Below are 15428 nucleotides of genomic sequence, written 5' to 3'. Positions count from 1 at the left end.
ATTTACCCCAACTTCTATATTTATCTTAAATTAAACATAATATAAAAACAATTTAGTCTAATATATTTTATACCAAACATATAATACAAAAATTTAATTTAGTCTCTATCTCTTAATTTTTGTTTTTCAGTCTCAATTCCTCATCCTCTATAAAGAACTTTGATTGCCTCTCCTAATTAATAAGGTTGAGCCTTATATATAAATATACATAAAAAGTAACATGGAGAGAACATTAACCTAAGCTTATTAGTTAACCTTACAATAAATGCATTCGACTAAACAATACACAAAGTGAGGTCATTTTTACTTTGGAGAAACCTGTAATCTATTGTTGAAGTTCTTGGAAAATAGACTAAAAAAGAAACATGAAAATGGAACTAGATCGGTGCCAGTTGAACACAAACATTCCCTCATGATTCTGTATCTTAAAAAGCTAGATGCACTAATGCCAAAAGCTATCTTGATATAAAGCTTGTTTCCTTCAATGGGTACGCCATCATGTTGCCATTCAACATAACATGATTAAATTCACATTAACATTAGTATCATACATAGAATCTAGAGCAAATGACAAACCCCCATTAATGTCTTTTGTGTATATTTAATTATCTTGCTTCATAATTAATCATGCACTAACCTGGGAGAATAATTAAAACCCATCATCATAATGCTTAAACTAACAAAATTCATAAAGTGTGTTATGACAACCATAAAGTTTAATTAAAATTAACAATACTGATGAGATAAGTCAAAAGAAGTGCAATGAAACAATTAATCAGTTTTTTTTTTCCCTTCTTTGGAGTCTGAATTTATGCTTTCATTGTTTGTAAAAAAGAAAAAACAGGTAACAAGCAGGTTTATATACATGTACAATTACAATAAGATGCATTAAAGACTATTGCTTCCATTACTACTTTACTAGGATCATACTTCGAAATAGAAGTGAATTAATTACAATATAAAAGCACATAGCTGGATACCTGGTAGAATAGGTTAAGTCTTAATAAATCTCAACATAGAGGCAAACGATTTCTTGGTCCTCTTACACTCATATATACTAAGCCGAATAAGCTATGTAGTCATATTTCCTACCAAGCAACATATTCAATATATAATTTTATTTTTGTTTGGACGGGGTTATTCAATATATAATTAATCAGCTATTATGATATGGGCTTCACAAAGATACATGGCCATGCCGGCCCAAAAACAAAAGTAGCAGTTGGGGAACTCATTGACCCAATATTAAAAATTTGTGTTCGTCAGTTGTTGTCTAGACAAGAATGTGAACATAAGAAACCCTTTTTAAAAAAAAATTTGCTAAATAAGAAAGTTGGTATTAAAATCGAAAACCATTTTATATTGTACAAAGTACAAACATTGTATTAGAAATGTTTAGGAGCGCCTTTTTTTTTCAGATGTACAATTAAATGTGCATTAGTTGGGTTACTTTTTTGCTTTTGGTATGAATGTATTAGTTCGTTTAAAAAACTCAGGTAGTACATGCTATCTATCCTTTGAAAGAATAATGGACAAGAAAAAGGTTAGTCAATGATAGATTGGGATGAGTAAATTAGGCTGTAAAAGGCATTCGATTCATCCAAGACAGGTTCCTATAATGATTACAGATTCCACAAACACTAAATCTACCAAGGTAGCCTCATAAGATAACAAATATAACAAACAGAGATAAACACAGACTCTTAATGGACTTAGAAACATAGGTAATCCAGAACTAAGCATATTTAATACACAAAAAACGGCAGTCATCACTTCCAAACATCTGGATACAGCATCTAACACCTGCTCTTGGACTTCTCCATGGCCCTGGGAGCTGCAAAGAACAGAAAGTCTACTTAAGCAGCTGTCCAAATATAGAGGTACTTAGAGTCAAGGTTTCTTCCCTATTAAAATTGCTTCGAAATAAATCATCACAGAATACAATCAATACATACCTAAACCAATTGCATCAGAACCCTTCATGATTTTCAGTCTTTTGCAAGTGTCTATGAACATCCTACAAGTAAATTTGCGGTTAAAACTAGTGAAGATGCAAAGAGCAAAGCGAAAATCTCAATCAATCAATGAATCTATAGTCCATTTTCTCGGTATTCAGTATTGAAAAGAATGGACAAGTTAATTTGCAGAAATACTTAATGCCCGCATAACAACCATTTCAACAGTCAAATTGTAATTTGTAGGCATGGTCAAGATATTTAGTGTGATGTGATACAGTTGAATAAGTATCTACCATATACACAAACTTTTTTAACCAAACATCTTGTGCTAAATCACCAGAAGAGAAGGAAACCAAATTGCTGCATTAAAACCGGTCGATCTAGCACAAATATTCTTATGTTTGATTATGAAGAACTACTGTATGTAGAGTAGCATGCTAAACAACCACGGTGCAGATTAAACTTTTGTTTTAGTGAAGGACAATTTCCTGGTTACTTTTTGGGGTAAGTTGCAATCATATATATTGCCTACTTAATCTTATGTTTTAAATACCTAAAAGGCTAAAACTAGTAACTAAGAATCTAAGATGATTGACAAATATTTTGCAGTTGGAAATTGATTAACTATTCGCACTGATTAATAATGATTAGGACTTTCTAGAGCATACATTTGCTACAGTACACTTGCTCTATTGTCTGAAAAATAAAAATGAAAATATAAAAAAATAGACAAAGCATATAGAGTTCAAATATGACTTACTCCCAAGGTACGTCCCCTACAAGCATCCAATCCCCATCTTTATCCTCGTAAGTGAGGACATACTCTGAACCATGCAGAAGGTCCCTCAGCTTGCTTTCACTCAACATTTCTCTTCCTGGAGATCCATGGGAGCCACACTGACCTGATATTGTACACAAGTACCAAAGGCTATAGTTTAGCTAAAACTATTCAGTAACAGCAAAAATTTGAAAACAAATTACATGATAGAAAGCAATTTTAAGATAAAATAAATCCGAATTGCTACAGCATACCTAGGGTAAAACAAGTGAACATCTTCTCAAGGGCAGAAGATAGTTCTTGATAGGATGCATAACTTCTGAGATCCACCTTCCTGAGATAGGGAGCACCATCCATGCTGACCTTCACAAAGAGTGCGGCCAAACCAGGTTTTCCATCCACTTCATCATTGTTCTTTGATGCGGTTGCCATTGAATTTCTCCTAAATGATCTTATAGGAGGCCAACCAACGACCTGCGCCCTGCAACACATGAGACCTTACCACATTAGATAAACAAGAAACACATGAAAAATCAATTGTTAAGGCCTTCATCCAACTTCATGTTTCTTTCACAAATTGTATATCCATGATCCAACAGGCTTTACTTACTTAGAAGCTGGGGCACTGGCACTGGCACTGGCACTGGCAGAAGGACCCGTTTGGCTATTTAGACCAGTTCCATTAGCTGCACATGGCTGTTCTTGTAACACCTTTGGCATTTCATTCGTCACCGTAGGCTGTAGACCAGAAGATCTAGGTGATAACATTGCACTTATTGCTGTATTACCAGCAAACTTCCCCTGCATCAAATATGTAGTGATGAGTCAGATTCATAATCAGCAGTAAATACTGTTTTACCTGGAGAATTTCTCACCTGAGAAAATCCATCTATGGTATCAGCAAAACCCCTTTTGTTTCCCAACACAGCAACATTCTTCTGGGACGACGAGCAGATACCATCTTTCATAGGAAGCAAAGGGAACAACGGCTTCTCATCGGGCTTCGATGAGCTCAAAGAGAACACATCTACGTCCGGATCCCTTTCAGGCGACTGGGATCCAGGGAGTCCCAGCCTCAATTCAGTAGCCTTCAAATTCAGGTTGCCCTTCTTCTCATCAGACAAGCTTGGTACAGCAGAACTGGAGCTGTCCACTGATGAGCAATCAGACAACCCAAGGTAATTTCGCTCTTTCAATCCTCCACCCCCACTTTGGGAGAAACAGTCCAGGGATTGTGAAGATGCAGAAGCTACCGTGGAGACTTTGCTCTGCCCTTCGTCCTCTGAAACCAGCGCCAGCGCCCGCGGAGACATCAGAGTCCAGAGACACAATCAAGCTGCCACACAAACAGATATAGACAGAAAATGTAAAGCCACAAAATCAATTCACATATTGCCAGAAATAGAAACCTTATACGCTATTAACAAAATCAACAAAAAAAAAAAAACACGCCCTATTAAACAATATCACAATAATCACACGATTAGTAAGCAATTTAAACATCAATTAACCATAAGACAATGCTGCAGAGCACCCTAAAAGTAAAGTAAATCGCTTCCAGAAACAAAACATTTGACTAGCATGCTTAAATTAAGCTTATTTCGCATTCCAAAATGGCTAATAATCAAAATATCCATGAAAGTTTTAAACAAATATGCTGATTTTTCATGCGAAACTAAAACACTACCAAACATTTTTTCCCCCTTCTATTATTCTCCCCAAAACAAAACAGAAAGAACAGAAGGCGCAGCGTCAGCTCAATAGATCCGCGCCCACACCGAATCATCACCCAAAAACAAGGCCCTAGTGTTAGCTCAGGAAAAACAGCTGAATAGAAACACCGATTTCTTTTTTTTTCTCAAAACACACACACACACACACAATGGAGCTGCTAGAGTAGGAAAGGGAAGATTTGAAGCGCGCACCTAACGAAACGAAACAAGGTCTGGTTGCAGATCAAACGCCGAAGGAAACCAGTTCTTGTACTATGCAACTTTTCGGCGAAATGCAGAGAGAAGTAACAAACACAGTGCGAAGAACAGAGAGAGAGAGAGAGAGAGAGAGAGAGAGAGAGAGAGAGAGAGAGGTTTAAGGTCCTTCCATTAAGAAGAAAGCAACAAGATGAGAGAAACTGTGTTGAAAACGGGAATGAATGAAAAGAATAAAGGAGGTGCCGTTAAGACATAAAAACCATAACAGCAACGAAACGCGAGGGGGGAGGGTGTAGGGGCAAAACCGGAATATGAGAAAGTCGCAAAAGGCGATGTGGGTGATTTATTGAGTAATGTGGAATGGCGTTGGACGGCTGTGATCGTGTATGACGGAGAGATCGAGACCGTTGGTTTCTTGACGTTGCGGGGGACAGGAAATTAAATATCTTGTCGCTGAAAACAGGTGCTATGAATTATGATTCTCATGGTCTCTTTTCCTTTTATTTTAGTCAAAATTCATGTGTAATTTTTTTAGTATAAAATTAATAGTTAAAAATTATTAGATAATAGTTAATTAAATATATTAAATTATTTAATAATTTTATACGAATATAATTATATATGAAATTTTACAGTTTTTTCTTTCAAAAGAATACTAATAAAAAATGAAAAAGAAAATGGGTAATGTCAAATGTGTTGGTAGACCCAAAGGCAACAGCGACGGTTTCTGGTTCCGCCGTTTTGGTTTTGTTAAACCAGGTTGGGTTTGGAACGGAAATGCAACTCCTAAATGTCTCATTTGCCCCTTATTTGCTTCTGTTAAGTGTTAGCTAATGCTTAACCATACATTACTGACCAGGTTTTGACTAGAGTAAATTCCAACTTTATTTTTAGTCAAGTGTCAGTGGACATTTATAATAGATTTTTTATTTAAATTTAAAAAAAATATGGTTGAACTTATCCTTTAATTCATTTATATGTATCTAAGAATGCATTTCATTATTAGAATTTTTATTTTTGAAATGGATTATTTAATCTTATTTTTTATCATAACAAGTACATTTTTCGCACACCAAATTTTAATATTGGAAAAAATATATACTAGAAGAGAGAGTGGAATCATATGTTATTGGAAAAATATAGATAAATAATTATTAAATAGTTAATTTTAAATAATTATTAATTAATAATAATTAATTAGTATAGAATATAATTTAAAAATATTTATTAATTTATTATTAACTAAATTTTTATTAGTTACTTAGCGACATTGTATGTTATTTAATGATAATTGAGTTAGCATCAAATTGGACTTCTTTTTTTTTTTTCAATGTAAACTTCTTTTACTTTGTATGAGGGTGTAAATCACACGGCAAAAAATTTAAAATTAATTTTCCAGTATAAAGGAGTAAAAGATGAAAATAATACACAATTACTCAATTAGATTAAAATATTTTAACCTAAGTTGAGATTAATTACAATGATCAAACTTTACCATTTTAGAGTGATATTTTTTTTTTCTTTCCAAGATCCAAAATCGTACTTCTCCTTAAGTATCATTGATTACAACTACCAGTTTTTAAAGGAAGCATCAATTAAATTACTTCAACCAATCAATTATTTCCAGTAGTAATAATTATTTCGCATGGATCATTAATTAGGGACGACAATACAGAGCGGAATTAGTAGGTTTGGGGAAAAAGAACAAAGAAAGGGTTAAAAATATGATTTGGATGGATCCGAAAGTGAGACGGTAGCAAACTCGTAATAGATTGGAAACATTTTAAGTGCACCAGAGAATATTGGTGTATTGGGGAGTATTGGTACACCTATTTTAACCGTTGATTTTAATTAATATATATTATATATATTTTTTATAATTCAGATCGACGGTTAAAATAACTAGAATACCGATATTCCTGATGCACTTGAAATGTTTCCTAATAAATATAGATAGCATAAAATATTAATGAGGTAGGAGTGCAGCTGGGATTTCTTTGTTTCTTCTGATAAAGGATATGATGGTGATGATGAAAGACACGAGAGTAGTAAGTAGTAACAAGAATGACAATGTGTGCACAGCAAGAAGAGGGAGGGGCCTGGTGGGTGGTGGGGAGGAGCATGAGCATGAACATGAACATGGAGCAAAGAAGGCAGCAATGGCTGGCTGGCAAGGGAAGCAGTTAGAGCAGATATCAGACAGTTTACTGACATATTTGAATGCCATCATTACTACTGCATATCACAGGAGAGCCCCGATCCTATTCACACCTTCCCCTCAAATTATATTTTCCATATTTTATTCGGTTTAGTTAAGATGTGTTTCTAGTGTTCTTGGAACATATAATAAGTTTATTATTAATGAAAAATTTTAATTTTTTTAATAAATATAAAATAAATGTATAAAAATTTAAATTTTTTGTAATTTCAATAAAAATTTTTAATTTATAATTTTAATATGGTCATTAAGATATAAGATAGATAAATACTATTTTCTATTCTCTGTTTTAAACTAATTGAAGTTTATTTTTTTTATACATTAAAATAAATTTAGATACATTTAATTCACATAAACAAATCAGATGGCCTTTAATATTACATAACGAGGAATGTTAGGAAGTCAATAATTTTTATGATTTGTAGCCTTCAAATAGTCATTAATGATGGTTTTAATGGTATGAGATTAGTGTGAGATTTCATCCAATGGCTCACTTTTCTTTACTGATTACATGCTGGTCAGAATTTAACAAAGTTGCTGGCTCCCTAGACTTTTTCTTACATAATTGTTCTAAAACGTAGAAACTTACGTGTATGTTCGGTTCTGAGAATGAAACTATGTAAATCGAAATTATCTAATTCGATTTACATTTATTCTATATAAATCGAATCAATTAGATTCGATTTACTAAGGATGAGAGTTATTTTAAGTAATTCGAAACAGCTTGTTTTGATTTAGCAAGAGTTTGTAGCATTTCAAGTAAATTGAATATAATTGATTCGACACGCTAAATGAATGTTATAAATCGAATTCAGTTAATTGAATTTAGAAACAAATATAACCTATATAAATATAAGTAAAATGTTAAATATTCATCAAAATGGTACTCATAATGACTAGTGAAAGATAATTTTTTAGCTTTTGTGTACTACATATAGAGGGACGATTAAAAAAATGCGAAAGTGAATGAAATTTACTAATAAATATCTATTGAGTATCTTTATCAAATATTCTACGACTTCTGTTGAATTGTAGGATACTATAATTTGAAAATTAGTACTGCATGACATAAAACGGATAGAGAAATTATTTTATAGATTTCTAAATTCTATTGTTCGAAATGGGGTGAAGTACAACTTTTTTGTAATAGACAATAACAAAAGTTTACAAATTTTGTTTCACTATTTTGATCAATTTTTTGAGGTAAAAATCCATGAATTATTGATCAAATTTAAAGATGTATGTGGTATCTAATCCAAAAGAATTGAATCAAAATAATAAAACAAAAGCTCATAGTAACTCATACAAGAAGAACAATTAGAACATAAACTCACAAAATATACACGCTAACAGAACACCACAAACAACATAAAAACAAACGCCTCATAACCAAATACAACTGAGAACTGAAATTCTTATAATTCACTAACAAAAAGACTCAATATAACTATAAAGCAAAACAAAACATCAACAGAATTCAGTTAACTTAATTATATTACAAAAGACTTATTCTATCTTTGTCATCTGTTAAAAGATTATGAATCTTAACTTTGCGTCACTCTCTTCTTATATATTAATCAAGAGAAATGCTAAGGGTCAGTAACTTTTGTGATTTGTAGTTATCAAATAGCCATCAATGATAATTTTAATGGTGTGAGATTTCATCAAATGGCTCACTTTTTTTTGCTAATTACATGCTGGCCAGAATTTAACAAAGTTACTGGCCCCTAGACTTTTCCATTAATCAATGATCATTTTCATTTTTGTATACATTAATAAGTAGTTAAATATGGATTTTTCAATGTATAAAAATGTAAGGCAATTAATTAAGTGGATAAAAAGTAATTTTTTAAAAATAAAGGTTTTTTTTATTGAATTTTAAATGTGTTGAAATATTTTTTTAAATATTTTTAATAAAAAATAAATTATTTACTTTTTTAAAAATTAATATATTTTACTTAAAAAATATAAAAAATTTTAGCACTTGAATATTCTTTTAAAAATCTATTCATACTGACCTCTAATGCCTAATAATAATAATAATAATAGATTAAGTAGAGTAAGCATTACCATCATTAGCCTTCACGGCACAATAAGTGGAAGCAAGAAAATAAAAAAGGGATAATTACAAGGCCTAAATAACACCATCCTGCAAAACCGACCGCAGTTTGTATTGAATTTAGTTTTCAAGCAGGTCATGATTAGAAGGAGTCAAAGGTGATTAAAAATAGGTTAATGGAGGAAAAAGAAAAGGAAGGCAATTAATTAAGTGGGTTAAAACAAAGGGCAGAAAAAGAAAAAGAAAAAGAAAAAGAAGAGTAGGAAGGGGACAGAAGGAAACAGGGAATGGAGGGGTTAGGAGACAAGAAAGCGGCATTATAAGTGGCTTTGCCGGGTGCTGACCATGACACTATAAACCTCATCCACTTTCATTCATTATCTCCCTCTTCATCATTACTTCTATAAATATTCTAACTTCAATCTCTTCAAAATCCAACACTACTTAATTATCTTTAGTACTCTTCTATTTTTTCTTTTACCAAAAGTAAACTTCCACTCAGTTCCTAATTAATTATCATTTCAATTTTGATGGTGAATATTTTAATTCTAGATCTCTAATCTCTTCTATCCAAAGTAATTTGGCAATACTAACTAAGTTTCTTTTACTAATAACTTAGCTTTAATTTATTATCAAATAAAAAAGAATAAGTTTAAGAGAATAATTAATAACAAATAGTATTTAGTATTTCCCTTTCTCTTTCATATGTGAAATGAAGTTTTCATTCCTAATTACTTTTTTTTTTCCTCCCTAGGCTCTACTCAATCCATTCTATAAGCATAGTGTATATAGCATCAAAGGCTCAGTAATTGTTGTTTGTTGTTAGTGGATCATACCTAATCCTCCTACCAGACTAGAGTAGTCTATGACGATCTCTTTGTTCTCACTCACCCTTTTCTTATCAACCTTCTCCTTAATAATTCTCATACCATCACCCCTGCGTCACTTTTCATACACTCCACTTATTAGTTATTAGCTTAATTAGCTGCTAATTAATCAACCTCAATTATTTATAGGGATGACAACACTATCTAAATATGTGAATATCTATTTTGTCTTTATTCGTTACACATTGTTTGGATTGAGGGATTTTGAAGGAAAGGAAAATGGGAGAAAAAAAAATGAATGTAAAAGTAAATTTTTGTTGTTTGGATGAGAAGAGAAAATAGAGAAAAAAGAAAAAAATAGTGTGGGACCCACTAAATTATTTTCTCTTCACAAATGAGAAAAAAATGAAGAGAAATTGGGCAATATGAATAAAATTACACATTTATCCCTTATCATTAATAAATTATAATTTATATATAATATATATAAGAGTATTAATGTAATTTTATACTATTATGATTTTCTTTCTTCTCACTTTTCTTTCCATCCAAACAAAAAAAAATTTTCTCTTTATTTTCGTTCCATCTATTTTCTCTTAATCCAAACAATATACAAATAATTCTACTTTTTCTTTTATTTTCTTTCCACTCATTTTCTTTTCTTCTCATTTTCTTTCCTTCCATTTTCTTTTCTATATCCAAACAAAGCCGAGCGAATAAGTATGGAACGAGTTTTAGCGGGACAGAATCTTAAACAAATTTAAATAATGTCTGTCCCAATATATATATATATAAAATAATTAATAAGAGTGAATATTCTCATAACAGATTAAAGTTCATTTTTTTATTATTCATAAATAAAAGTGAGATAGATTTTATGCGGATTATTATAAAGTAAAATGGTATCAGATAAAAAAAAATCCCGTTTCTACCCACTCTATTGCTACTGCTAATCGTCTACCTCGTTTTTTTTATTAATGTTGCATATTTAACATAATAAACTAAAAATAAAGTATACTTTGTGAAAATGGATTTAGATCCTCCAAAGTTTGAATTTTACTTTAGAGTGTAAAGTGTGATTTTCTATCCTTAAATAATTTTTCTTTTATATTTATTTTTAGTCTCACCTATAAAATCAATAGTGAAAAATTATACTTTACTCTTTAAAATAAAATTTAAATTTTAGAGGATTCAAATAATGTGAAAATAATTTACACGAGGAACTAGCATAAATAGCAAATGAAAAAATTAAAGCAGCTATTATATTATTAGTTAGTCATATTTTTATGTTTTATCAATTATCATTTATGATTTGAACTCATGCTTAGAGAGTGAAAATGTCAGACCACTAATTATTTATTGGATTGAAAATAATTCTATTAAAATCTACAAATCCTATATTATATGAGAGACTTCCTAAATTTTCTGGAGGGAAAAGGGGGAGAAAGTCATAGCACCTACTTGCCCTTTTAAATTGGTCTATGCTATCAAGGTTTATTTATCTATTGATATAGAATAACTGGATAGATCTTCCTATATTTAGTATTGGAATATGTTTTAAAAAAATAAAAAAAGAAAGAAGATAATGACGTATTATTTTATGCTCATAAAAAGAAAAGTCCAAAGAAAAAAAAGTTACAATATATATATATGTAAAGCATATATCAGTCATTTCTAGTTTTTAATTTTGCTGAATTGAACATTTTTTTCCCCGCACAAAACTGATTATTAGTAAAGCAACTTGCTGCAATTTGTTATTTTGTAATTGATTAAATTAACGAAATTAGTGTTGCTGATAAGTTGAGATAGAAAATGGTGGGAGTGCAATCATGAAGTTGACAAGGGATAAGGTCATGATTAGGTTATGGTCGCGTTATTAATTAGATTATTTAGTGAACCAAATGGTAGAAAAGAAAACTCCAATATCTATTAATTTATTCAATCTAATCATTTTAGTTCTAATAATACACATGCATTCTCAGGAAAATAAATAAAGAAACAGCCAGTCACCAAAAAATATTAATAATAAAGAAATGGCAGAAATATTCGGTTTGATCTTTTTTAATAGGCTTTTTTTTATTTTTCAAAAATATAAATTGATTTCTTACCTNATTATATTATTATATTTGCATCATTTTTATTGTTTTTATAATTAAATTAAATTCATATAAACTCTATCGAAAAAAATAAATTCATATAAACAAACGTGATTTCTAGTAGTTTACTCTGGTCGATTTTATTGTGTTTATTCATTTAATATTTTTAGAAAATTTAGAAATAAATTGTCAATAATTATAATCTGGACAACGAGAAGGTGCAGGTAAGGTGGAGTGCACGTGAGTTGCTCGTGAGGGGAACGGAAAGGGGGAGACAGAAGAAGGGTAAAAAGGTAAAAAAGAGCGAAAGAAACAATGGGATTGGGGCCCACAGAGAAAGCCCAAAAGTTAGGGTCACGTGTGAAGGATTGAATTGGCGACGGTGACCGTGCGTGTGCGTTCGTGTGTGGTTGGAACTCTGTTGAATAGAGTAGAAAAGAACAGTGTCCAGCGTAGAGTGCGTAGTGTTTTGTAACTGTTGAAGCACCCTATGACTATGTCATCTACTGTGTCTTTGATACTTAGATGTTTCCCCACCCTCTAACTAGCTATCTAGGCACTGTAACTTCATTGAGCGTGAAAACACTCTGATCATTCATGTTACTTGCTTCTAGTTACTAGTTAGGTCAATGCATGTGACTTACTTTTTTACTATTCAACTACTTCAACCACAACATCTTCATTTGCCTCACCCTTTTAGTTTTTTCACCTTATGCTTCTTCTTTTTCCTGTTACTTTCTCAGGATCTTGCTACTTATTATTATTGCTTCAGTTTCAAAATAAATTAGGGAAAGTATAAGGAGTCAATTGAATATTTGTACAATGTGTACAATGAAAGTTTAGGGAGTATTAGAGATATAATCATTAGTGTTACCTTTTTTTCATGAGCTGAAATTTTTGAAATGAGTGGTATCATGACATGGTATTAGAGCTCTAGATTCGAAAGGTCAAGAGTTTGATCCTTGGTGAATCCAAAAATCAGTTTAAGTTTTTGGAAAGATGTTTATTATCCCTAGTACAAATAGTTCATTGTCTCCCTAACGGGACTCTAAATATAATTCGTCTTTTTTCTAATTTTTTATTTTTATGTAAACTACTAATACCTAATTTGCACATTTATGGTGCTTCATGGAGATTTTCACTATTATGGTGGACTATTTTGTTGAAAACAAATTCGAAAATTAAAAAAAAAAAAATTTGCTTCCTCTATCATTGCGTAGATAAAGTAGGATTCAAATTTCAGATACTTGTTTAAACAGAATAATAAAATAGATCAACTCAATTTGGTTGTCAAAATATTTATATATTTCATGGAAAACTTTTTCGGTTTCTCTAATCTTGGGCCATGAAATTCAAAATCCCGAATCTCACAAGGTGAATGCCAAAATGAAAGCCCACAACATTGGGTCCGAATGGCTTTGGATTGGTCTAAAAGGATTTTTGTAACCCTCCTCTTAAAATATGTATATATGAGATGAAATATCTTTTCAAACGAATAAGAATCTCCACGACCGTATACCCAAAAAAAAAAACAAATTCTCCACAGACCAAATAAAAGAATAAAAATAAGAATCTAAAGTTACTTTAATTTTCCTAAGTTTATTGTATTACAAATACTATCACTCGCTATATAACCACATAGTTCAGTAAATCAAACTAAAAATAATTTTTAAAATTGAATTTATATTAGATTTTTTTATTTTAACAAATATAAATTATTTTTAAAAAACATCCTAATTTTTGAAATTGCCGTCTACAGTTCTACTGAGTTAGAGTGTACAAATTTGTCACACACAAAAAAGTGTGTACAAATTAAGAAAGTCAATGGGAATGCAATAACCTAATGCACATTGAACAAATTGCAGGTATAATCTAATGCACACGTTTTATGGCATATTTGATTTAATGGAATGTAGTGAGAGTTTATTATCTAGTAAGTATCAATTCTATGGAATGGATTAGATAATAATGGGTATCTCAGTATCATGAGTATCAGTATCACACCACTGCTAATTAATGGTCCCAATTAACTCATTAAGAGATATCATCATAGATCGATGCTCTTTACAAATACTTTTACCAAACAGATAGATGCTGTTTTTCAAAGTTTCATAGCTATGATTTCAGAAAGTGGTACATCCAGCATAAAATGTCCCCTTTAGCTTCACCTCCATGGTCCCAGAATCCAACTATGAATAATAATATCCGAAAAATTTCAAGTATAGAAAAACACTGCTGTTCCAATTATTTTAACTATTAATTTTAATTAATATATATTATAAGAAGAGTTTTAGGTATATTAAGAATATCGGTGTTTCAATTGTTTTAACTGTTGATCTGAATTATAAAAAATATGTATAATATATAATAATTAAAATCATCGGTTAAAATAACTAGAACACCGGTATTCTCGGTATACCTGATAACTTTCCTATATTATATATATTTTTTATAATTCAAATCAACGATTAAAACAACTGAAATACCGATGTTCCGGTACATTTGAAACTCTTCAATAATATCAGTGAAATGGAATAATAATAGTGAAAATTCATTTTTTCTTGTATTGTAATGAGTCATAAAGGATAAGATAGATGACCCATATATAATAAAGTCCTGTTGGCATTAATTTCAGGGAGACGAGTACATTGAAGAATGGTCCTACTACTATATATATATTATGAAAATATTTTTACATCAATCTTTTTTTTTTTGTGACTGAATATTTCAAAGAAGAGAAAAGAAAAATTAACAGAATCAAGTCTAATTTTTTAGAAAAACATGTAATTTTAGATATCCAAATAACGTTATCTATTATCACACGTTAGATATTATGGTGCTACTTGTATTTGGGAAGCAATATAATGCAAGCTAGCCTCCACTAGCTCCAGCTAATACTCAAGTTGTTGATAGGACTTAATTCCAGCACTACTCAATAGCTTAGGCGAAAATTAAATAAATATCTCAAAACATACATATTACGTATTGCCTAGCTTGCTTCCATCATCTTCATCTTATGTACCATGCAGACTATAGGCTAAACACTACAAACTTTAATATCATCGTCTTCCAAGAATGTTATTAAACCTAAAAATTTAATATATTAACAAATTATAGGTTAAAATATATTTTTTGTCCTTGAAGTTTGACAAAAATTTTAAAAATATCGTCAAGTTTTATTTTGTTTCAATTTTGTCTCACAAATTTTCGATTTGCATCAAGTATATTCCTGACGGCTAATTTTTCAAAAAATTTAAGACCGATTTAACAACAATTTCATAAAAACAACCCCTCAACATAGCCAATCAAGCATAATTTTCATACATTATTATTATATTGGTCTTAAATTTTTTGAAAATTTAGCCATCGAGGGTATATTTGATGCAAATCGAAAACTTTTGGGACAAAATTGAAACAAAATAAAACTTAGGGGTATTTTTAAAACTTTTGTCAAACTTTAGAGACAAAAAGTATACTTTACCCAAAATTATATAAATAACTATATGTTTAATATGTTTTAAATAAAAATAACTGTTTTTAGTTTAAAATATGAATTATGTA

At 30.6% G+C, this 15428-nt stretch overlaps 1 protein-coding gene across 2 annotated transcripts; it reads right to left on the bottom strand.

Annotated features, from left to right (window-relative positions):
- Positions 1548-4970, bottom strand: LOC107642308 (auxin-responsive protein IAA9). 2 transcript variants are annotated; one of them, XM_016345615.2, is made up of 7 exons: positions 4662-4968; positions 3612-4072; positions 3347-3537; positions 2991-3217; positions 2719-2860; positions 1956-2017; positions 1548-1834 (listed from the first exon to the last, which is right to left on the bottom strand). In XM_016345615.2, exons 2-7 carry the CDS (start codon positions 4047-4049, stop codon positions 1797-1799), a joined length of 1098 nt encoding a protein of 365 aa, XP_016201101.1. In that variant the 5' UTR covers positions 4050-4072; positions 4662-4968; the 3' UTR covers positions 1548-1796. The 2 variants fall into 2 exon arrangements, with proteins under 2 accessions (XP_016201101.1, XP_020978399.1); XM_021122740.1 differs by lacking the exons at positions 1956-2017; positions 2719-2860 and having other exon boundaries at positions 1551-1834; positions 4662-4970.

This window comes from Arachis ipaensis, chromosome B05 (assembly GCF_000816755.2).
Source record: "Arachis ipaensis cultivar K30076 chromosome B05, Araip1.1, whole genome shotgun sequence".
NCBI classification, from domain to species: domain Eukaryota; kingdom Viridiplantae; phylum Streptophyta; class Magnoliopsida; order Fabales; family Fabaceae; genus Arachis; species Arachis ipaensis.
The sequence above is the reverse complement of the archived record's forward strand: the minus strand, read 5'-3'. Positions and strand labels throughout refer to the sequence as shown.